This window comes from Nerophis lumbriciformis, linkage group LG27, assembly GCF_033978685.3.
Source record: "Nerophis lumbriciformis linkage group LG27, RoL_Nlum_v2.1, whole genome shotgun sequence".
NCBI lineage: Eukaryota > Metazoa > Chordata > Actinopteri > Syngnathiformes > Syngnathidae > Nerophis > Nerophis lumbriciformis.
Genome location: NC_084574.2, coordinates 10,883,525 through 10,908,577, shown reverse-complemented (window position 1 = coordinate 10,908,577; position 25,053 = coordinate 10,883,525). Strand labels below are relative to the sequence as shown.

Here is a 25,053-nt window from a genome sequence, read left to right as displayed (position 1 = left end):
TATATTAATATAGTTATTAAATATATATATATATATATATATATATATATATATATATATATATATATACCGGTGTATATATATATATATATATATGTATATTTTATTTTTATTTATTTATTTATTTTCTCCCAATCTCAATTACTGCCTCATAGGGTTGTCCCGATACCAATATTTTGGTACCCGTACCAAAATGTATTTCGATACTTTTCTAAATAAAGGGGACCACAAAAAAATTGCATTATTGTCTTTAATTTAACACAAAATCTTAGGGTACATGAAACATATGTTTATTATTGCAATTTAGTCCTTAAATAAAATAGTGAAAATACTAGACAACTTTTCTTTTATTAGTAAGGAAGCAAACAACGGCTCCTAATTAGTCTGCTGACGTATGCAGTAACATATTGTGTCATTTATCTACCTATTATTTTGTCTACATTATGAAGGACAAGCTGTAAAAAAATATTATTAATCTACTTGTTCATTTACTCTTAATATCTGCTTATTTTCTGTTTCAACATATTCTATCTACACTTCTGTTAAAATGTAATAATCACTTATTCTTCTCTTGTTTGATACTTTACATTAGTTTTGGATGATACCACAAATTAAAAAACCTGTACTTTTTAGAGGCAGTGTAGTACCGAATATTATTCATAAGTATCGCGGTACTTTACTACTATACCGTACAACCCGAGTGCCTCATACTGTCTGCAGTTGAGTATATGAATGCCATTATCACAGCATTATAAGAGCAAATACATTTTTTAAATGTACTTTTCTATTTAGGTTTTTCATGAATACATTGATCATATTGCTTCAGTCAAGTCCTAATTGACTTAGTGGGTAATGCATGTATTAGTACAGTAGTAAATACATGAGCATTCAGGATTATTCAAGCATTTCCACCTGTGATCAGTAGAGGTCACTGGTTCCTCGCGGAGAAGAAGCACGCCGTACGTATGTTTTGTCACCAAAGCTAATGGTTTCAGACGTGCAGCCTGTGTGGCGGCGCGTCATCCTCTACCCAGACGGCAGCAGCCGCCGCCGTCGTCAGGGGGGGATCCGCTGACATCCACGTCCATCACCGACATCCGTTTTTCCGGCCGCTGTTATTTGTGAGCCCTGATCGCCTGTGACACTCTTTAGAGATCATGAAATTCTTATAAGGCGTGATGAATATGCAAGGAGGCTGACAAGGCGTGACGTGAACAGATGTTATTCCTGCAGGAATTCCCTCCTAATAAATCCTCTTACACTCCTCCCTGTTTCTGTGCCACAGCCCTTTGCATCTCATTGCTCTCCTTCCGCTCCAACATCTCTCCCTCTCCATTTCACTTACAATTCTAAAGCTTTTTGCAATGATGTCATCATTATGGCTCAGTCAACAATTATAATAATAATAATAATATCTATTATTCATTTATTTATGTGACCTTGTTTTCTTTATAAATTATTTGTGCTCTTTGCCGGCAGGTATGAAAAGCAAGTACTATTGCATTCAAATTTTTATTAATTATTATGATACTATTAACCATATTTCATATTATTAAATACAGTCTGAGGCAATCATTTTTATTTTATTTTTTTATTTTTTATTGTTGTGATTTAAAATTCTCATTGCTTTCCTTTATTTTTTTTTGTATCAATATTTTTTAAAGTATTTATCTGTAACTTTAAAAGACAAAATTATGTATTTTAAATAATAGATATTATGTAATACCATAATAGGCTATTATTATTATTATTATTATTATCATTATTATGTAACTGTAATTTTGTAAATGCTCCCCATCCATCCATCCATCCATTTTCTACCGCTTATTCCCTTCGGGGTCACGGGGGGCGCTGGAGCCTATCTCAGCTACAATCGGGCGGAAGGCGGGGTACACCCTGGACAAGTCGCCACCTCATCGCAGGGCCAACACAGATAGACAGACAACATTCACACTCACATTCACACACTAGGGCCAATTTAGTGTTGCCAATCAACCTATCCCCAGGAATTGGGTCAAATTGCATATACAAAAGGCATATATTATTATTTGTTTATTATATATATATATATATATATATATATATATATACGGCATAATAATGTGTTAATTCCATGACTGTGTATATCGGTATCGGTTGATATCGGAATCGGTAATTAAGAGTTGGACAATATCGGATATCGGCAAAAAAGCCATTATCGGACATCTCTAGTTCCAAGGAACGGAAGCGGTCTAACGACATTTGGATTTTTTCAACAGTCCTGATGTTGTTGTTGTTGTTTTCCTGCAGGTTTCCTCCTGAAACCTGGAGACGAGCTGGTTGTGGAAGTCTCCTGCAAGGACGCCTACCTGAGACTCTGCAGCGTTGCCGTACTCCGAGACGGGCAGGAGACCCGTCTAGGCAAGTATCCGGACTCTCAAAACTCCACGAGCCTGATTCCCAACCCAGAAGTGGAGCTGTGCAGCGCGCTAGCGTCGTTGCAAACCGACCAAAATCCGCCCAAAGACCTGTGCATGCTGGAATGTTCCGAAATGGCGCTCCTGAACAATCGCGACTACCACCGGAGCTTCGGCAGCGCTTTGTCCAAGCTCATGGCCCGACTGAAGGCGGAATCCCAAAGCCAGGAACCGGGATTAAGGGTGGAGCCGGATCCTACGGACCTTCTCTACGTTCTGGACGTGTCGGAGGGCTTCTCTCTGCTGTCCCTCATGGCTGCCGGCCAAGGGGAGGTGAAAGCCTTCAGCTCCGTGGAGAAGAGCCGGCAACAGGAAGTCCTGAAGCGGCTGGCTCGGGCCAACAACGTCCCCGAGCAGCGTTTGGAGTTCTGGCTCAACCACACGGAGGACGAGCAGGGCGTGCTGCAGAGGCCCTCCAGGGAGAAACTGTGGAGCGCCATCATGCTGGACTGTGTGGAGACCTGCGGACTCGTCAGGCAAAAACTGATGGAGAAGGCGTCTTTGGCCAGGTGAGCAATGCATGATGGGACTTCGGGTTTGGATGTCAAAACTATCTTCTCCGAGGAGGGCCAAAGTGTGCCTGCATTGTAAAATACTACTACTTAAAAAAATAACACAAAAAGTGGAATAAAAGAGCATAGAGGTGTAATATTGTAAGAAGTTGAAATGTTGACGCTAATAACGTAGAGATGACTTGTCTCGTTTTGATCGTGAAAAAATATCAAAATGGCCCACGCATTAGAAATTGACCGATTATCGGCGCAGATATTTGGCATTTTGACATATATCGGTATTGGCCTTTTTCTTTTCTGATTGATTGATTGATTGAAACTTTTATTAGTAGATTGCACAGTACAGTACATATTCCGTACAATTGACCACTAAATGGTAACACCCCAATACGTTTTTCAACTTGTTTAAGTCGGGGTCCACGTAAATCAATTCATGGTACAAATATATACTATCAGCATAATACAGTCATCACACAAGTTAATCATCAGAGTATATACATTGAATTATTTACATTATTTACAAGTCTTTTCAACAGAACTACATCCGCGGATACAATGTACAGTACACACCTTCTCCTTCAATGTGTTTTCTTTATTTTCATGACTATTTACATTGTAGATTGTCACATCAAAACTATGAATGAACACATGTGGAGTTATGTACTTCAAAATAGCCGCCCTTTGCTCTGATTACTGCTTTGCACACTCTTGGCATTCTCTCCATGAGCCCGCCACGTTATTTAAAGTGGGCTGCCACTTTATTTAACGTGACACGCCACTATATTTATGTGGCCCGCCACTTTATTTAAAGTGGCCCGCCACTTAATTTAAAGTGGACCGCCACATCATTTACCGTGGTCTGCCACTTTATTTAAAGTGGTCTGCCACATCATTTAAAGTGGTCTGCGACTTCATTTAACTTGGTTTGCCACTTTATCTAACGTAGTCTACCACTTTATTTAATGTGGCTTGCCACATCATTTAAAGTGGTCTGCCAATGTATATAACGTGGTCTGCTACTTTATTCAAAGTAGCCCGCCACATCATTTAATGTGTTCTGTGACTTTATTTAAAATGGCCCGCCACATAATACAATGTGGTGTGCCACGTTATTTAATGTGGCCTGCCACATTATTTAAAGTGGACTGCCACATCATTTACCGTGGTCTGCCACTTTATTTAATGTGGTCTGCCACTTTATTTAACGTGGTCTGCCACTTTATTTAAAGTGGCCTGCAACGTCATTTAACGTGGTCTGCCACTTTATTTAATGTGGTCTGCCACTTTATTTAATGTGGCTTGCCACATCATTTAAAGTGGTCTGCCACTTTATCTCACATGGTCTGCCACTTTATTTAATGTGGCTTGCCACATCATTTAAAGTGGTCTGCCACTTTATTTAACGTGGTCTGCTACTTTATTTAAAGTAGCCTGCCACATCATTTAATATGTTCTGCCACTTTATTTAAATTGACCCGCCACATAATATAATCTGGTCTACCTGTTTATTTAATTTGGCCCGCCACCTTATTTAAAGTGAACCGCCACATCATTTACCTTGGTCTGACACTTTATTTAATGTGGTTTTCCACTTTATTTGACATGGTCTGCCACTTTATCTAAAGTGGCCCGCCACGTCATTTAATGTGGTCTGCCACTTTATTTAAAGTGGTCCGCCACTTTATTTAATGTGGTTTGCGACTTTATCTAACGTGGTCTGCCAATTTATTTCAAGTGGCTTGCCACATCATTCAAGGTGGTCTGCCACTTTAGTTAGTGTGGCCCACCACGTCATTTAATTTGGCCCGCCACATCATTTAAGTTGGCCCGCCACCTCATGTAAGGTGGCTCGCCACCTCATTTAGTTCGGCCCTCTGGGGGCAGCCATGATTGCAATGTGGCCCCCAGTAAACAGGAGCGTGTCACCCCTACACTCAATTCTCTTATTAACTTGAGGGTGGTGTTAAAGATGAGCAGAATGCATCTCATTAAGGTTCATATTTGCAGGTGTATAAATGTGTTTACCTGGACACTAAACATGAACATCTACATAACCTCCTTTGTTGGCGTTGATCCCTCTTTTGGATTAAACGTGGCCTCAAAAAGAAAAATAATAATTCCTTATGATGTTATGATGATGAGTCTTTTGTGACTTCAGAGGCCAATTTCAAGACCTTTTTCCCTAAATGTTGTCAAATGGTGTACTTTCCGAGGTTGAAATGTTGAGGTTTGTGTTTGAAGATGTCTGCTGGAGCGCGGAGGACGCATTTTCCCACAGAAGCTGGTGGTGCACGGCATGCTGGTGGAGTCTGACATGTTGCTGCTGGAGAGTGCTGTGCAGGGCCAGGAACCCACGCTGGGATTCAACATCGCTCCTTTCATCAACCAGTTTACTGTAAGTCCTCCATGGAATACTATTACTGTACTACTTTGTTTCTACTATGTACTGTACAATACTGCTAATTACTACTTTGTTTCTGCTGCAGGTTCCAGTCCATGTGTTTCTGGACTTCTCCACCTTGGCGTGTCGACACCTGAGTGAGTCAGTGGAGCTCTTTGTGCTGGACCTGATGGACGGTAAAGCTAACTACACCGACAGAGAGGTCCAGGTGGGTCGTAGTAGTGCTTCTTGCATCAAGTAAGGAGGTCTTCTGCAAAAGTAATCCGCACAGGCAGTAGAAAATGGTGTTTTTTTAGTTTGTTTTTTTAAGTAAAAGTAAGCCACCAAGGCAGCAGAAAACGCGATACTCAACATAGGAATCCACACAGGAAGTAGAAAACAAATAACAAACCAAAATCACACACACACAGGCAAAATAAATCAAGATGATCTACAAAAGTAATCCACACAGGAAGTAGAAAACAAATGACAAACCAAAGTATGCCACACAGGAAGTAGAAAACAAATGACAAACCAAAGTAAGCCACACAGGAAGTAGAAAACAGATAACAAATCAAAGTAATCCACACAGGAAGTAGAAAACAAATGACAATCCAAAGTAATCCACACAAAAAGTAATAACAAATGACAAACCAAAGTAAGCCACACAGGAAGTAGAAAACAGATAACAAATCAAAGTAATCCACACAGGAAGTAGAAAACAAATGACAATCCAAAGTAATCCACACAAAAAGTAATAACAAATGACAAACCAAAGTAAGCCACACAGGAAGCAGAAAACAAATAACAAACCAAAGTAAGCCACGCAGGAAGTAGAAAACAAATACCAAAAAAAGTAATCCACACAGGAAGTAGAAAACAAATGACAAACCAAAGTAAGCCACACAGGAAGTAGAAAACAGATAACAAATCAAAGTAATCCACACAGGAAGTAGAAAACAAATGACAATCCAAAGTAATCCACACAAAAAGTAATAACAAATGACAAACCAAAGTAAGCCACACAGGAAGTAGAAAACAAATAACAAACCAAAGTAAGCCACGCAGGAAGTAGAAAACAAATAACAAAAAAAGTAATCCACACAGGAAGTACAAAACAAATGACAAACCAAAGTAAGCCACACAGAAAGTAGAAAACAATTAACAAACCAAAGTAATCCACACAGGAAGTAGAATACAAATAACAAACCAAAATCACACACACACACAGGCAAAATAAATCAAGATGATATACAAAAGTAATCCACACAGGAAGTAGAAAACAAATTACAAACCAAAGTAATACACACAGGAAGTAGAAAACAATTGACAAACCAAAGTAATACACACAGGAAGTAGAAAACAAACGACAAACCAAATTAATCCACACAGGAAGTAGAAAACAAATGACAAACCAAAGTAAGCCACACAGGAAGTAGAAAACAAATAACAAAAAAAGTAATCCACACAGGAAGTAGAAAACAAATAAGAAACCAAAGTAATCCACACAGGAAGTAGAAAACAAATAAGAAACCAAAGTAATCCACACAGGAAGTAGAAAACAAATAAGAAACCAAAGTAATCCACACAGGAAGTATAAAACAATTAACAAACCAAAGTAATCAACACAGGAAGTAGAAAACAAATGACAAACCAAAGTAATCCACACAGGAAGTAGAAAACAAATAACAAAAAAAGTAATCCACACAGGAAGTACAAAACAAATAACAAACCAAAGTAATCCACACAGGAAGTAGAAAACAAATAACAAACCAAAATCTCACACACAGGCAAAATAAATCAAGATGATGTACAAAAGTAAGCCACACAGTAAGTAGAAAACAAATGACAAACCAAAGTAATCCACACAGGCAAAGAAATGCAGTATTGTATTGATCCACAGGAAGTATTAAATAAGGTAGACAAGATATTTTCACAGTAAACAGTAGAAAAGGAGGTATTGTACTAAGTACTTCCTCCTCTCCAGGTCCAGGCTACTTCATCGGGCAGAATCACGGCCATCCCCTTCTGGTACCACATCTTCTTGGACGAGGACATCAGCGTCAGCACCCTCAGTCCACACTCTCACTGGAAGCAGGCGGCCGTGGTGCTGCAGCAGCCGCTGGACGTCGGGGCGGGAGAGCGAGTGCGCCTGGCGGTGAAGCTCCACAACAGCACCATCTCCATCACGGCGACAGTGGAGTGACCACGTCACAGTGCAGGTGTGCTACATAACTTTGCAACTAAACGGACAATTTACGCGTTTGTTCTCAAGTCATCTTGTCAGTTTTATTGTAGAAAATAAAGCACACAAATAGAAGAATCAGTAACATCCCTGCAGGTCAGTAACATTAAATGGCTGAACATCTCAGGCTGATGAAGACAAAGACGTCTCACCGCTAGACAATGAACTAAGAAAGTATGTCACAGAATTTACACAAACTTTAGTGTTGAGAGCGTACTTTTACACTGTCCACTGATTACAGTCCAGGTCAGGTGTTTACACACACTTATCATGGCCTCACATGTACACTATCCAATAATCCATTCACATCAAAATCGCGATTCCTAATCATCCTGATTCTAAATCAAGTCATAATTTTCCAAAATGAAATATATATATATATATATATATATATATATATATATAAAATATATATATATGTATTTATATATATGTGTAAATTATATATACATGTATGTGTATGTGTATGTATATATATATATATATATATACACTATATTGCCAAAAGTATTTGGCCACCCATCCAAATGATGAGAATCAGGTGGCCTGGTGTATAAAATCAAGCACTTAGGCATGGAGACTGTTTCTACAAACATTTGTGAAAGAATGGGCCGCTGTCAGTTATTTCCAGCGTGCAACTGTCATAGGATGCCACCTGTGCAACAAATCCAGTCGTGAAATTTCCTCGCTCCTAAATATTCCAAAGTCAACTGTCGGCTTTATTATGAGAAAAGTGAAGAGTTTGGGAACAACAGCAACTCAGCCACGAATTGGTAGGCCACGTAAACTGACAGAGAGGGGTCAGCGGATGCTGAAGCGCATAGTGCAAAGACTTTCTGCACAGTCAGTTGCTACAGAGCTCCAAACTTCATGTGACTTTCCAATTAGCCCACGTACAGTACGCAGAGAGCTTCATGGAATGGGTTTCGATGGCCGAGCAGCTGCATCTAAGCCATACATCACCAAGTCCAATGCAACGCGTGGGATGCAGTGGTGTAAAGCACGTCTCCACTGGACTCTATAGAGCAGTGGTGATGCCTTCTCTGGACTGATGAATCACGCTTTTCCATCTGGCAATCTGATGGACCAGTCTGGGTTTGGAGGTTGCCAGGAGAACGGTACATTCCGGACTGCATTGTGCTGAGTGTGAAATTTGGTGGAGGAGGAATTATAGTGTGGGGTTGTTCTGCAGGAGTTGGGCTTGGCCCCTTTAGTTCCAGTGAAAGGAACTTTGAATGCTCCAGGATACCAAAACATCTTGGACAATTCCATGCTCCCAACCTTGTGGGAACAGTTCAGAGCGGCGCCCCTTCCTCTTCCAACATGACTGTGCACCAGTGCACAAAGCAAGGTCCATAAAGACATGGATGACAGAGTCTGGTGTGGATGAACTTGACTGGCCTGCACAGAGTCCTGACCCGAACCCGGTAGAACACCTTTGGGATGAATTAGAACGGAGACTGAGAGCCAGGCCTTCTCGACCAACATCACCAATGCGCTTATGGAATAATGGTCGAAAATTCCTATAAACACACTCTGCAACCTTGTGGACAGCCTTCCCAGATATATATATATATATATATATATATATATACAGTATATATATATATACAGTATATGTATATATATATATATATATATATTTATTTATTTATTATGTGTGTTTTTTGTAACAATAATCAATTTTTAAAAATAAGTTTGTATGTCATCTCCATGCAACCAAACATAACTTTTCTAACCTGTTTTAAAAAAAATTCATTTTAATTATTAATACCAAATAATACATTGTAAGAATCGGTTTGAATCAAGAATCGTGTTGAATGGATTCTGAATCAAATGGTCACTGCAGGAATTGTTCGATGCCTAAAGATTCACACCCCTAATAATGAATGGACAATATAAAAAGTACCGTTCAAATAAAGTGTTAAAGGCCCAGAATTGACAAAACATTCATCTCCATGATGTGAATGTACATTTCTGCTATTTTAATAGATTCTATTGATATTCTTAAGATTATTCCAAAATAGTCATCACCCATATTTTCTTGCATTGTGTTAATATTTGCTGCAGCTGATACGAGTCAAGTCGTGTAGTAGTGCCTTCAAGAACATTCTTCCAGCTGTTGGCAAGAGCCCTGGAAACAAACAAGTTCCGTCACTGGGTCCCGCCCACGCGTGTCATCAAGTCATGACGTCATACGCTAAGTGATGGCGATCAAGTCTGCGTCTTCTGGCTCTTTGCTTCCGTCGCTATGGGCAACATGTTCTTCAGCCTCGTGTCCTTGGTCCCAGTGGGCGTGGCTGAGCCCGGCGGGGGCCGACACAGAGTGCGGCGTCTGGGTGCTCCCCATGCCCTGGTAGTGCCCCTTGGGTGTCACCGGATCGGACGCCGCCTCCGCGATGGCGTCTTGAGAGGCCGACGAGGAGAGGAGGCCCGAGCGCTCTCCGTCGCTCTGCGCCTCGCCAAAATAAGAGTTCCTGGGGCGACCCATGACTGTCCTGCCTGTAAATGAAGCCAAAAAAGTAATTATTTCCACGTTTTTGGCGGTCAAAAGCGACTTTTTTCCTGCTCTCTCATAGCTGTAACTAAGGTGGTGGAATGAAATGTAAAGTTGTGACATTCACGGACGAATCAAGTCTTTTGAACCATGACAAATGAGCCGCAGATGCGTAAAAGTCACAGAAGTTCAAAATTGCAGTTACCAATCTGATAAGGCAATTTAGTGGTTAGCATTTCATGTTGAGCAATGGTTTACTTATATCCTCCCATTTTCTATAATCCTCATTAGGGTCGATTTATTAAGGGGGAAATAGTTTCCATATCCAAGCACATCAGCCTGACAAGTTCAATAGGTAAGAAACACAAGATGAAGAGTCACGCACCAACATTGCGAACTTGCTCCGAGATGTCGGCCCGCACGTCCGAGATGTCCCACATGGCCATGAAGGAGTCGAAGCACGAGCCCTCCTCGGCCTCCTGGATGTAAGGCTTGTAGGTGAAGCTGAAGTGGTGGGCGATGGCCGCCAGGAACATCTCCACGCATATGACAAAGTCCTGAAAGGGTGAGGAGAACAACCATGTTGTACAATTTTTTTTCCACAAGGTGCAGACTACACATCGACCTGGATGTTTTTTTTTCAGATACCGATTATTCGCAGTCAAGGATAACTGATATTTGGAGCTATTTATATTCAGTAAAAGTGATTTAAACATGAATATTATACATCAGTCAACAGCTGGACAGGCTTTTAGTTGTTTTTAAATATTATCTTTTAGGAAAGGTGGGACCAGTCGTGACATGTTTTATGTGGCACTAATGTTGTGGTTAATTTAGCTCCAAAACATTTCACAAACACCTTCATTACGTGTGTTTAAGACAGACCTGGACAAATTAAGGCCCGCTGGACATTCCCAAAACATTTTTTTTAGATCTTTAAGGTGGAAAGTGTAGCTGCCATTATGATGTGCAGTGATGTTTTCTAATGACCGTAAGTCTTCAACTATACTAAGTATTTTAATGGTTGGAATCTGTGCTTTTGCATGATATACTAGTTACTATGGTCATCTAATTAGTTACTATGGTCATCTAATGAGTTACTATGGTCATCTAATGAGTTACTATGGTCATCTAATTAGTTACTATGGTCATCTAAGTCACAGCAGCTCAGACGAGGCACCAAGCAGTGTAGGTGGGGAGCGTTTCCACAGAGTGTTTCCAGAGCCTGAAATGTGGGTGTCAGGGACAGATGCGGAAGGAGATTTTTACAACAAAGTTCTAAAGCTTAGTGATATATCAGATATATCAGATATTTTTTTTACCCTTCTTGTTCATATTTCGCTGTGTTTGTTGCATTTTTGTTGCGTTTCGCTCGATTGTAAAATATGTCGATCAAGAGGGGGTGTGACGTTCATATGTTGTCAATATTCAGTGTTTTATCCTTCATAGTTAACATTGTAAATCCCATGTTCTTTATTTTCATGTACATTGTGGGTGTCTCATTCAGTAAAAAAACTGTAAAATTCTATTTTGTTTTTTAAGGCGGTCTGTCATAACGTTTTTAGCATTCAATCAGACATTATTGTGAGGTTTTGTATTAGTGTTTCTATAAATAACCCAAGCACACATACTGTACAGCAGATTTTCACAGTTTACATACATAATGTGTGTGTGTGTGTGTGTGTGTGTGTGTGTGTGTGTGTGTGTGTGTGTGTGTGTGTGTGTGTGTGTGTGTGTGTGTGTGTGTGTGTGTGTGTGTGTGTGTGACTGACTGACTGGAGAACAACACTCACAACAACTCAAATAAATGCTATGTCAGATTTTTAAACATATTTGGTCAAAATTATTGACTATGAGACTCATTTTTATTCATTTATGAATTAATAAATAGATAGCTATGTCAGATGTTTAAACATAGTTGGGTAAAATTATTGACTATGAGACTAATTTTTATTCATATATGAATTAAATAAATAGAACAAACCATTCTCATGCAGGGCAAACTCCTTGAGCAGTGGTTATAATCTATTTTCTTCACCAATTATTTGTTTACCGTATTTTCCGCACTATAAGGCGCACCTAAAAACCACAAATTTTCTCAAAAGCTGACAGTGCGCCTTATAACCCGGTGCGCTTTATATATGGATAAATATTAAGATTCATTTTCATAAAGTTTAGGTCTCGCAACTACGGTAAACAGCCGCCATCTTTTTTCCCCGTAGAAGAAGCGCGCGGTGCATGCTGGGATATGTGACGTTTCATTTCCATTTGTGTGTTTATGTAAAGACCCCAAAATGGCTCCTATTAAGTGTGTTGTCTGTCTAATTATAAATAATGCAGACGAGGCGTGTTAACTGAGTTCTCAACGTTTACTCACAGCGTGCTAACTGCCAGCATACAACGCTTCTCAGGGCTACCGCGCATGCTCGTAACTATCGTTGCATGCTGGGTAGTGTAGTTGTTATATTTGCTAGCTCATAACAGCACATTGAGAGACACGCTTACGCGCTTAATTCAATACTCGCCGTCATTCCGGGTGGATTGACAAAAGACCTCCAGCCGCTAGATATTGGTGTCAACAGGGCATTCGAAGCTAGACTGCTAACTGCGTGGGAACAATGGAAGACAGAAGGCGAACACACCTTCACTAAGACGAGGAGGCAGCGCCAGACGACGCCAACATCTGCCAGTGGATCGTAAATTTGCCCAACTTTTCACTTCGGACACCGAAGACGAAGGATTTACGAATGAAGAATAACTTCAGAAAGTGAGCGTTATGTTTATTTTGTGTGTTGTGACATTAACGTTCGAGCAACATTATGTTGCTATTGCTCTGCACTATTTTGAATTTTACTATGTTTGTGATTGCACATTTGCGTACATTTTGGGAGTGAACAGAGTTGTTAGAACGCTGGTTTTTAATATATTATTAAAGTTTGACTGACCTATCTGACTGTTTTTTTGACATTCCCTTTAGCGCAGCGTAGGCGCGGCTTATAGTCCGGGGCGGCTTATTGGTGGACAAAGTTATGAAATATGCCATTCATTGAAGGTGCGGCTAATAATCCGGTGCGCCTTATAGTGCGGAAAATACGGTAAATACTAAATATTTGTATCAAATGTGTACCGTATATATTGTAGATCTGTTGTGCTTGTAAAAGACAAAAAAAAGGCCCATACCGATATACATCAAAGCACCAATAATCGGTCGATGTCTCGTGCAGCTCAGTGGCCTTGTGGTTAGAGTGTACGCCATGAGAGTTGTGAGTTCAAACCCCGGCCGAGTCATACCACAAACTGTGGATGCTTTTAGAAAAGGCTTAAAAACCCTTCTTTTTAAAAAAGCCTTTTTTTAAGATATATACGTGCTAGCTCTAGTTTTTATTTTTATTATCTTTTTTTAGTTTTTTATACACTGTAGCACTTTGAGGTTGTTTGCTCAATGTAAAGTGCTTTTTACAAATAAACTCTATTATTATTATTAAAGACTACAAAAAAATGGGACCCATTGCCTCCCTGCTTGGCACTAAGCATCAAGGGTAGGAATTGGGGGTTAAATCACCAAAAATTATTCCCGAGCGCGGCGCACTCTGCTGCTCACAGCTCCCCTCACCTCCCAGGGGATGAACATGGAGATGGGTCAAATGCAGCGGACACATTTCACCACACCTAGTGTGTGTGTGACAATCGTCAGGACTTTAAATTGAATAGAAGTTGATCTTCATCTGCCTTACTACCGTATTTTTTGGACTATAAGTCGCAGTTTTTTTCATAGTTTGGCCGGGGGTGCGACTTATACTCAGGAGCGACTTATGTGTGAAATTATTAACACATTAGTGTAAAATATCAAATAATATTATTTAGCTCATTCACGTAAGAAACTAAACGTATAAGCTTTCATGGGATTTAGCGATTAGGAGTGACAGATTGTTTGGTAAACGTATAGCATGTTCTATATGTTATAGTTATTTGAATGACTCTTACCATAATATGTTACGTTAACATACCAGGCACGTTCTCAGTTGGTTATTTATGCTTCATATGACGTACACTTATTCAGCCTGTTGTTCACTATTCTTTATTTATTTTAAATTGCCTTTCAAATGTCTATTCTTGGTGTTGGCTTTTATCAAATACATTTCCCCCAAAAATGCGACTTATACTCCAGTGCGACTTATATATGTTTTTTTCCTTCTTTATTATGCATTTTCGGCTGGTGCGAGTTATACTCCGAAAAATACGGTACGTTAATGGCACTTTTATCCAGATCTTCACCGACATGTGACGAGTCCGTCCTTGTTCGGGTAGTTATCCTGGCACTTACCTGTAGTCCCGTAGCGACCGCCTCTACACTCTGCCAGTCCCAGGTGCGTTTCTCCGAGATGACGCCCACTTTGACCAGTAAAGCAATGAGCGCAGCTTGCCTGTGGAAAAAAGTGATGTTTCTTTTATTTTACTCTCAGCCTAATCGTACTATTATGTTTTTAAGCGAAAAGAAAGCAACATTTACCAGAAGGAGACAAAGACCACCATTTTGACACACAGGAATTTGCCCACTGGTTGGATGGGCCTCAGCTCCTCTCGCAGAGCCCTGTAGAACAGCACCAGGCAGTACATGGCAAACTGAAGGGACAGAAGACACCTGCTAATTACTTCTTACACCACCACAATAACACACACACTGTTACATTAACTCACCAGCTGCGACATGTTGTTGAAAATAACCAGGTACGTCCAAGCGTTAGTAGAGCTAAAGTTGCCTTCGTCATACACGCCGCACAGCTGACAGATCCTACGAAAAGACAAACAAGGACTTGAGTGACACAACAGTCATTCACTACCTCAAAAAAGTGACTACATCACCTGGAAATCATGTTATTACGTCTTGTTAAGAGACAATACTAGGGGTGTAACAGTATTGGGGCCACGAGGACAAGATTTTAAAATAAACAGGGGCGGCATGTAGGATGTTGGGGGGCAGGATGAAGGTTTTTATGACTGGAAAAGGAACCATTTTTCTTCAGAGTTTATTACTGTACTACAATGTGTCGCTAGATATTAGCAAAGGAGCCACGGGCCACATATTGGACACCACTGCTTTTATAGCTTGTGCTTTTTATATTTCTTCGGAAGGAGTGTACGATGGTAATTAAAAGAGGGAGGTGGAGTGTTATTGCAGCTGAAATTAAAGTCACTTTTAGGGCTGCAATGATTATTTGATTACTCTATTTATTTCATTTAGAAAATAGCTTCGATTTATACTCTGTTGCTTTGATTCATCGTTTACTGAGTGTAAATGAATACAATCCAGACCTCATAAAAGAAGGTAAAACAAGGTAAAAGAAGGTAACGGTAAAATGTTAAAAGGTCGATAAATAGAAGAAAAACAAAGGTCAAACAAGTTAAATAGATGGTAAAATAAGATAAAAGGTTAATTGAAGGTGAAATAAGGTAAATTAAAGGTGAAATAAGGTAAACAAGTTAAATAGAAGGTACATAAAAGGTGGAAGAAGGTAATTAGAACGTAACCGATGGTAATAGACGGTAAAGAGTAAATCGAAGGTAAAATAGGGCAAATACAAGGAAAAAGAAGGAATAAAAGGTTAAAGCAGGTAAACAAGTTAAATAGAAGGTAAACAAGTTAAATAGAAGGTAAATAAAAGGTGAACGAAGGTAAACAAGTTAAACACAAGGTGAATAAAAAGTAAAAGAAGGTTAAAAAAAAAAAAAAAGTTAATGGAAGCCAAAAGGAGATAAATAGAAGGTACATAGAAGCTGATAGAAGATAAATAAAAGGTCAAATCAGGTGCATAGAAGGTAAGAGAAGGTCATTAGAAGCCAAAGGGAGATAAATAGGAGGTGAATACAAGGTAAATAAAAAGTAAAATAAGGTAAATGGAAGATAATGAAGGTTACAGCATGTAGAAAAATATTTATTTCCCCTAAACATGCTCTGAGGCTCTCTCCGATTACTCGATTAATGGAACAAACTAATCGATAGATGACTGATTATTCAAATAATCAATAGCTACAGCCCTAAAATTATCATTTTACAAATTTACCATATTTTAAGTCCAGATTGAGAGCACTTAAGATGACGTTTTTAAATTGTAACTGTTTTTCTTCATGTGTATTTTTATGTAACTCTATCTTTTGTTGCCTCTCGGCCAGGACTCCTTTGAAAACTCTTTTTTTTCCTGGTTAATTTTTTTTTATAATACGACAGTGGGAGGAAAAGACGTTTATAGAGGTGGACTGTCCGCCCTCTGAATTACTAGTACACAGACAGTAAAATAAACTACAAGCCGACCAAACACAGCCAGTCATTTTTTTTAAAAGATCAAAACTGAAAGTGAAACTGGTTAAATGCAATAAAATGCATACATTGAGAGAAGCAAGGGTCAAAATGCTCATGTAATAAAAATATATGTGAGCTGTACTACTAACTATAGTATTGTCCCTTGAAAAGAATACCATGCAACAGATGAGGGTGGCACTCACTCTGGTCAAACACACTTAGGAGGAACGACTTACAGAGCGATGACAGTGGTGACAGGTCTAACCACGGTGTATTGCAGCACTCCCAGCTTGCATCTTAAAAGTAGAACCCTTTTGAAGGAAAGGAAATGGAAAATAAATGACAAAAGTGGTGCCAACATCCAACACAAAGTTATTCATTCATTGAACACAAGCTATATGCAATGTTGTAACCTAATCGGTCCATTCTTAAGACCGACTTAAAAACCGACCACTTATCGCTGATATTAAAGGAGCGCCCAGTTTCATGTTCTGTGATTCAATCAAAAAAACGCGACAGAGATGAAGGGACATGAAGTCAACAGAAGAGCAAAAATCTAAACAAAATCCACTCACTCTCCCATGGGCCAGGGCGGGCAGCAGCAGAGAGGAGGAAGGTGCTTCTGCTGCTCCTGGACCTCCAGCATCATCACCAGGCTGGGGTACTGATTCTCCAGGTAGTTGAGCAGGAAGGTCAGGAAGTTGTAGATGACGTAGGCCTCGTAGCACTCTCTGCACGTGTCCACGTAAATGGCAATGCTGGGATATTTCAGCGCAATCCACTACATTTTATTTAAAAAAAAAAAAGTGTAAATATATGACTAAATATATGTATATATAATATATGTGTGTGTGTGTATATATATATATATATATATATATAATCTGCATATGTGTGTATATACTGTATGTACAGTACAGGCCAAAAGTTTAGACGCACCTTCTTATTCAATGTGTTTTCTTTATTTTCATGACTATTTACATTGTCACATCAAAAACTATGAATGAACACATGTGGAGTTATGTACTTAACAAAAACAAGGTGAAATAACTGAAAACATGTTTTATATTCTAGTTTCTTCAAAATAGCCACACTTTGCTCGGATTACTGCTTTGCACACTCTTGGCATTCTCTCCATGAGCTTCAAGAGGCAGTCACCTGAAATGGTTTTCACTTCACAGGTGTGCTTGAAGCTCATCCAGAGAATGCCAAGAGTGTGCGAAGCAGTAATCAGAGCAAATGGTGGCTATTTTGAAGAAACTAGACTATAAAACATGTTTTCAGTTATTTCACCTTTTTTTTTTTTTGTTAAGTACATACCAACTTTACCATACCATACCAACTTTATTTATAAAGCCCTTTAAAAACAACCACAGTTGAAGAACAAAGGGCTGTACACCACAAAGAAATAGAGGCAAAGGACAGACTAAAAAATAACATTTAAAACAGAAGTAAAATACACATTGAAAAAGCAAATACAAATTACCCTCAATCAATCAATCAATCAATGTAGTGTCAAATTCTTCAAAATTACAATTTTGGCCGGGGGCCGGGCTGTATATATGCGCACTAATTGACTGAAAGAGCACGCACTTGGCGTGATGATGTCATGTTATCGATGGAAAAACGCATTTTTACACCATATGATTTGCCTGAGCGGCTAGGGGACCCCGAGAGTAACAAGAGGTTGCCTTTCCATTAAGAACAATAAATTAGTTTTTAGTATACGTTTGCTGGTTTCAAGAAATGTAATGCCGAGTGCATATCATTATGTCAAGATAATGGCACTAGCATTTACTTCATTTAAGAATATTTTTCAACATATTGAGCAAAAAGGTCTTTTTTTTTCCTACCAAGAAAAGTGCACTTGTTATTAGTGAGAAAATACTTACTTTAAGGTATTTTTGGGTTCATTGAGGTTAGCTAATTTTACTTGTTTTGGAAAGTCTCGACAAGCCAAATTTTCTTGTTCTATTGGCAGATAATTTTGCTTAGTTCAAATAAAATACCCCTCATTTTTGTATTTTTTCTTCTTGTTTTTGAACACTGACTTTTTGCAGTGTGGTTCCAGAGTTTGGGACCCGCAACAGAGAAGGCCCTGTCCCCTTGAAGCTTGCGCTTTGATTTAGGTACCTCCAGGATCAGCTGATCAGCTGACCTGAGGGACCGGGTGGGGGCATAGAGATGGAGCAGCTCAGAGAGGTAAGATGGGGCAAGACCATGTAAGGATTTAAAAACGAGTAAGATCCTTTTAAAATGGACTGTAAACGACACAGGCAGCCAGTGAAGTGAGGCTAAAACAGGAGTAATGTGCTCTCTTTTTCTTGTGTTAGTTAAAAGTCGAGCAGCTGCATTTTGGTCCAGCTGCAGACGTGGAGGATTGACTAATTCCAAAATACAAAGAGTTACAGTAATCCAGCCGAGATGTGATAAAGGCATGGATTACTGTCTCAAACTGTTGCCTAGAAAGAAGGTTTTTAACCTTGGCCAAAAAAAGCTGGCTTTCACCACTGTGCCAATCTGACGGTCCAATTTAAAATCACTGTCAATACGAAAGCCCAGGTCGGTGACCATGGGCTTAACGTGCAAAGCCAAGGGGCCAAAGTCAACAGGGGGGAGCTCACAGGTACCACTAGGTCCAAACACTATTACTTCTGTCTTCTTTTCATTGACATTTAAGACATATAGGGCCATCCAGGCCTTGATATCATCAAGACAAGCCAGTAGTGGCTGCATTGAAGAGGCATGATTTCTCTTTAACGGAAAATAAATGTCAGCATAACAATGAAAAGAAATAGCATGCTTTCTTAGGATTGAGCCCAGGGGAAGTAAATACATAGAAAAGAGCAGTGGTCCTAAAACTGAGCCCTGTGGGACCCCACATGTTAAGGGAGCAACAGAGGATTCAGAACCAGCAACATTTACAGAGAAGGTCCTGTTAGTCAAATATGACTTCAGCCTAGGGGTGTAACGATACGTGTATTTATATTGAACCGTTTCGGTACGGGGGTTCCGGTTCGGTTCAGAGGTGTACCGAACGAGTTTCCACACGGACATATTAAGTAGCATACCGCACGTTGTGTAAACAATGCACACCGAGGCACAACACACGGCATGCTAGAAGCTAACGGGCTACAATAGACTGACCATACGTCCTTTTTTCACCGGACATGTCCTCTTTTGCGGAGCTGTCAGGGCGGAGTTTCTTAAATGCCTCAAATGTCCGGCATTTTGAGTTAGGGTTGCGTATATTTTCAATGTACTTTCAGGGTTAAGAAGGGGTTAAAAACAAAACAAATTGTCCGTGCAGCAGCATTGGTGAGGGAGGGGCAGAGACAGAGAGAGAGAGAGAGTTATGATAAACGCGCATGCGTTGCCAGGCTCTGCTTTTTATCCATAGATTTATCACATTTAATTTTTTATTATCTATAGCAGGGGTGTCAAAAGTGTGCCCTGGAGGCCATTTGCGGCCCACAGCTAATGTTTTAAAGGCCCACGACACATTCTAAAAATACTATTAAAATAAACAAAAACATAACAAAAGTGAAATAAAAAAGCTTAAAGGTTAAATGTAATTTAGAAAAAGTTGCAATGTTGACAAATAAAACAAAGCGTTTTTTTTTTCTTTCAAACTGTCATTGCTAAAAACATAATATTGAATCAAAATCAATGTTATTATGAATTATTGACCCATCCAAGGTTCCCATTACTTCACATCAAATATTCCACTAAGAAAAATATTTTTGGTGGAAGATTTTGCAAATTTGGCAAATAAATAACCCAAAAATTTATATTTTGTTGTTTTCTTACTGTACCGAAAATGAACCGAACCGTGACCTCTAAACCGAGGTACGTACCGAACCGAAATTTTCCTGTACCGTTACACTCCTACTTCAGCCAACTCAAAGCAGTACCACAGATGCCCACTTGATGCTGAAGACAGCTAGTTAAAATATTATGGTCCACCGCATCAAATGCTGCTGTTAGATCTGTCATGTCTGTGTAATCATGTTTTGTTTTGTTTAGTTATTGGACTCTTTAGTTTCTGGCTTTTCACTCCCTTGTCTTGTTTCCATGGTTACCCATTAGTTTCACCTGTTCCACGTTTGGACTCATTGTGCACTCTTGTTTGTCACCATAGCAACCCATTAGTTTTCACCTGCCCTCACGACTCGCGCACCTGTCTTTAATCATGTCACTATTATTTAAACCCATTGTTGCCAGGAAGTCTCCCTGGCGACATCATACCCCTGACTCTCTGCTTCACACTTTGTTTACCTCTGCGCACTTCATGCCATGTTCAAGTAAGTTGTTTCTATTCATGCCACAGTTAGCGACTTTTGTTCATGTCCTTAGTTTTTTTGCCCACGTGCAAGTATTTGTTTTCATAGCCAAGTTGTTTTACCTCCGCTGTGAGCGCCTTTTGTTTATACCTTTTTGTATTTTTTTGAGTTAGAATTCAAATGTATTCACCTTCACGCCATGTCTGGTCCAAATCATTTGCACCACGGGAGAACAAACCTAGCCATAGTTCTAGTTCTGACAAGATCCAGTAAAACTAAAATCACATGATCACCTAAATCTGTTGCTCGAAGGATGTCATTAAAAACCCTTAATAATGCTGACTCGGTACTATGGAGGGGTTTCAACCCAGACTGAAAGACTTCTAAAATATCACAGTCCTCTAAAAAAGTGTTTAACTGGGTAAAAACAATCTTCTCCAAGATCTTTGAGAGGAAAGGCAGCTTTGAAATGGGTCTAAAATGGGCTAAAACTGAACTGTCCTTTAAAAGCGGTTGAACGACGGCGTGTTTAAAACTGGTAGGAACCACACCAGAAGACAGACTGTTATTTAAAATGTTAAGAACAGGCTGCGCTATGCAAGAAAACACTTCTTTAAAAAATGTAGGAGGGACAGCATCATGGGGGGAACCTGAGCGCTTCTTACGATTAGTTAATTCTTGTAACTGCATAACTCCACATGTGTTCATTCATAGTTTTGATGTGACAATCTACAATGTAAATAGTCATGAAAATAAAGAACACACATTGAATGAGATGTGTCCAAATGTTTGGCCTGTACTCTATATGTATATACACATATGAACACATTTTGTTTGTAAATAAAATAAAAACTTACACTGTCCAAACTGTAGATTGGCACCATCCATAAAATTCTAGAGACAATTTACAGCATGACAGCAATGTTAATTCCAAATAATTTCCAGGAGATAGTATTCAGCGCGTGTTGAGGTGTTCACCTAATAATAGGTTTCTGAAGCTCAGGTTGGGTGTAGTGAACCAGATGTTGGAGGATGCCCCACAATGATATCGGGATGGTCATGAAGACAAATATGCCAGCGATGAACCAGGCTTTGTTGTGTGTACCCACCTGTTGTGACATGGAAAAGAAACAACCAAATCCTCTCAATAAAAGACAATGTACAGTGGAGGGTGGTTTGAGACCCTGCTGATTTACATGAACAGTCCACATTTTTGTGCTGTTGTTTTTAAACGGAGAGGGACAGAATGACCTCAACGTTTTGAGGCTGTCGCTTGGCAAATCAAAGTCTTAGCTCCATCTACAAATTTTTGTTGGGATTAAAGTCTGGACACTGACTCGCCACTTGGTCTGTCCAGGATATTGACGTGCTTCTTCTTGATACGCACCTTTGTTGTACACTATATTGCCAAAAGTATTTGGCCACCCATCCAAATGATGAGAATCACTTGGCCTGGTGTATAAAATCAAGCACTTAGGCATGGAGACTGTCTCTACAAACATTTGTGAAAGAATGGGCCGCTCTCAGTGATTTCCAGCGTGGAACTGTAATAGGATGCCACCTGTGCAACAAATCCAGTCGTGAAATTTCCTCGCTCCTAAATATTCCAAAGTCAACTGTTGGCTTTATTATAAGAACATGGAATAGTTTGGGAACAACAGCAACTCAGCCACCAAGTGGTAAGCCACGTAAACTGACAGAGAGGCGTCAGTTGCTACACAGCTCCAAACTTCACGTGACCTTCCAATTAGCCCACGTACAGTACGCAGAGAGCTTCATGGAATGGGTTTCCATGGCCGAACAGCTGCATCTAAGCCATACATCACCAAGTCCAATGCAAAGCGTGGGATGCAGTGGTGTAAAGCACGTCGCCACTGGACTCCAGAGCAGTGGAGACACATTCTCTGGAGTGATGAATCACGCTTTTCCATCTGGCAATCTGATGGATGAGTCTGGGTTTAGAGGTTGCCAGGAAAACGCTACATTCTGCATTGTGCCGAGTGTGAAATTTGGTGGAGGAGGAATTATGGTGTGGGGTTGTTTTTCAGGAGTTGAGCTTGGCCCCTTAGTTCCAGTGAAAGGAACTTTGATTGCTCCAGGATACCAAAACATCTTGGACAATTCCATGCTCCCAACCTTGTGGGAACAGTTCGGAGCGGCGCCCCTTCCTCTTCCAACATGACTGTGCACCAGTGCACAAAGCAAGGTCCATAAAGACATGGATGTCAGACTCTGGTGTGGATGAACTTGACTGGCCTGCACAGAGTCCTGACCCGAACCCGATAGAACCCCTTTGGGATGAATTGTGTATATGTTCCTTTTACTTTTTATTCACAGCTGTGAGTAGAAGTGGCTGGTTGCATCAGCTCTGCTCTTTTAATGTCTTTAATGTCCTTTGTGTGAGAGGGATGTGTGCTATGGCTATGAGTTGTTTTTTTCCCCTTGGCTTCAGTCTGGACCTCCTCTCCAGGGGCCCAGGCTTAGACCGATCCCCCCATTGTTTACCTGTATCTCACCTTTTTTGTAAGGGGCGCCGGAAGTTGGCGGACCCGTCAGCGATTCTGTTCTGTCTCCCTGTAATGTTTGTCTGATCTTAAATGGGATTGTGCTGAAAATTTTAACTTCCCCTCGGGGATTGATAAAGTATTTCTGATTCTGGAATTAGAACGGAGACTGAGAGCCAGGCCTTCTCCACCCACATCAGTGTCTGTGACCTCACCAATGCGCATTTCGAAGAATGGTGGAAAATTCCCATAAACACACTCCGCAACCTTGTGGACAGCCTTCCCAGAAGAGTTGAAGCTGTAATAGCTGCAAAAGGTGGACCCACATCATGTTGAGCCCTATGGGTTAGGATTGGGATGGCACTTCAAGATCATATGTGAGTCAAGGCAGGTGGCCAAATGCTTTTGGCAATATAGTGTGTGTTTATCCTGCATTTATCTTTCTTAGGGGCAAACTTAAAAAATCAGCAGGGGCCCAAACAACTATTGAAGGACAAATATGGGGCAGAGGGGTACAAATTATTATTTAACATGTCATTTTGCATGAAGATAAAACCCCCATCATGCACCGCGCCCAGGTGATGTCCTCACCTCTGACTTCTGCAGTTCCCAGATGCACAGAGGCAGGACGACGAGCAGCAACAGGATGTACAAGACGACCACCAGAGGACGAATCCATCGTCTCCAGTCCCCACAGGAGCAAGGCATGAAGACTTTTGGGGCCACTCAACTCAAGTTTGATGTCGACACAAAAGAAGCTGGACACATTTGCGCTGACAGCCACCGTGGACAACGACCGCCTCGTCCTCTTGTTCACAAGTAAGGAAACGCCTGGAGTTTAAAATTAAATTACACACACAAAGACCAAACTGTTCGCTCACTATCAAATCACGTGACTTCAATTAAGCTAGCTAGTGGCTACTAGCTTGCGAGCTGCTTCGCCATGTCAACAAAATATACGCATGGCCCATTCCAGAAGTCGCTAAATCCAAAGCACGGTGTTAAACGGTTTGCTTATAAAAAATGAAATACTCGCGTTTATCGTCAATTTAAAGTAGTTATTGCTGAATGTGCTTCGTAACGAGGCTCAAACTTTCCCAAAGTACTTCCTGTGCTCGGGTACTTCCGGCTACATACTGGAGCCCCGCCTTCAATCGCTGTGATTGGTGGCGTTTATGCCACGGACCAATCAGAGAAGAGAATCTAAACACAGGTTTTTTTCCCCCCCTGAGAGGATAGTTTGGTTGTGCGGTACGTTTGTTTCTATTCATTTTTAGTAGCAACATGTCAGCTTTTTCTCTTTACATTCTTTAATTCTGTTTTTCAGATTTTACTAGTTTTTAGGGTTATTTACATTTGATAATCCCTCTTTTTTTTTTTTTTTTTTTTTTTTTTTAAGACTAAAACAATTGTTTTAGTACAAAATAAATACACAGGCATGTAAACAAAATATACACATGGTCAATTTCAGAAGTCGCTAAATCCAAAGCACAGTGTTAAACGGTTTACTTGTAAAAAAAAAAAAATACTCCCGTTTACTTCCGGCTACATACTGGAGCCCCGCCTTCTATCGCTGATGTGATTGGTGGCGTGTATGCCATGGACCAATCAGAGAAGAGTGTGAGGCCCTGTATATTTGGGGGGACAGGTTAATACGTTTTTTTTGTTTTAACTCCTGTGTTTTAACTCCGCCTGTGTTGTTTTTGCACTTATGTGTTGAAACGAGGACGTTTCTTTTTGTAGGAGGGGAGGTATGTAACCTATTTTTATGGACTTGCCTCTTTATGATGTAAAGTTCCTGTTACAAACTCTTATACAGTATATGCCTTGAGCTCTTATTTTGAAGGCGCTAAGACCCTCGGTTACATTGGTGGCATG

The 25,053-nt window shown here is 40.1% G+C and overlaps 2 protein-coding genes across 4 annotated transcripts in view; one reads left to right on the top strand and one right to left on the bottom strand.

Moving 5' to 3' along the window:
* The window catches only part of prmt9 (protein arginine methyltransferase 9), a 41,858-nt gene extending 17,951 nt beyond the window's left edge, over window positions 1-23,907 (top strand). Inside the window, exons 10-14 of one of the 3 annotated variants that reach the window (XM_061922879.2) lie at window positions 2,290-2,965; window positions 5,210-5,363; window positions 5,455-5,577; window positions 7,336-7,570; window positions 23,782-23,907. In XM_061922879.2, coding sequence (XP_061778863.1) covers window positions 2,290-2,965; window positions 5,210-5,363; window positions 5,455-5,577; window positions 7,336-7,554 — 1,172 coding nt within the window. In that variant the 3' untranslated portion in view covers window positions 7,555-7,570; window positions 23,782-23,907. Of the gene's footprint in view, window positions 1-2,289; window positions 2,966-5,209; window positions 5,364-5,454; window positions 5,578-7,335; window positions 7,948-10,381; window positions 10,516-23,781 lie in introns of those variants that run through there. The other 2 variants (XM_061922880.1, XM_061922878.1) reach the window with 2 other exon arrangements.
* On the bottom strand, window positions 9,262-23,911 carry tmem184c (transmembrane protein 184C). Its single transcript, XM_061922887.1, has 10 exons — window positions 23,767-23,911; window positions 21,650-21,780; window positions 21,529-21,565; window positions 16,964-17,169; window positions 16,625-16,699; window positions 14,789-14,882; window positions 14,601-14,713; window positions 14,415-14,514; window positions 10,476-10,647; window positions 9,262-10,095 (listed from the first exon to the last, which is right to left on the bottom strand). Exons 1-10 carry the CDS (start codon window positions 23,881-23,883, stop codon window positions 9,794-9,796), a joined length of 1,347 nt encoding a protein of 448 aa, XP_061778871.1. The 5' UTR covers window positions 23,884-23,911; the 3' UTR covers window positions 9,262-9,793.
* Window positions 23,912-25,053: the final 1,142 nt, after the last annotated feature.

Coding starts and splice junctions, on each gene's coding strand:
- tmem184c (XM_061922887.1), bottom strand. CDS start 23,883: ATGCCTTGCTCCTGTGGGGACTGGAGACGATGGATTCGTCCTCTGGTG. Junction 21,781..23,766: donor GGGAACTGCAGAAGTCAGAG/GTGAGGACATCA, acceptor ATGTCACAACAG/GTGGGTACACACAACAAAGC. Junction 10,648..14,414: donor CGGTCGCTACGGGACTACAG/GTAAGTGCCAGG, acceptor TCACCCTTTCAG/GACTTTGTCATATGCGTGGA.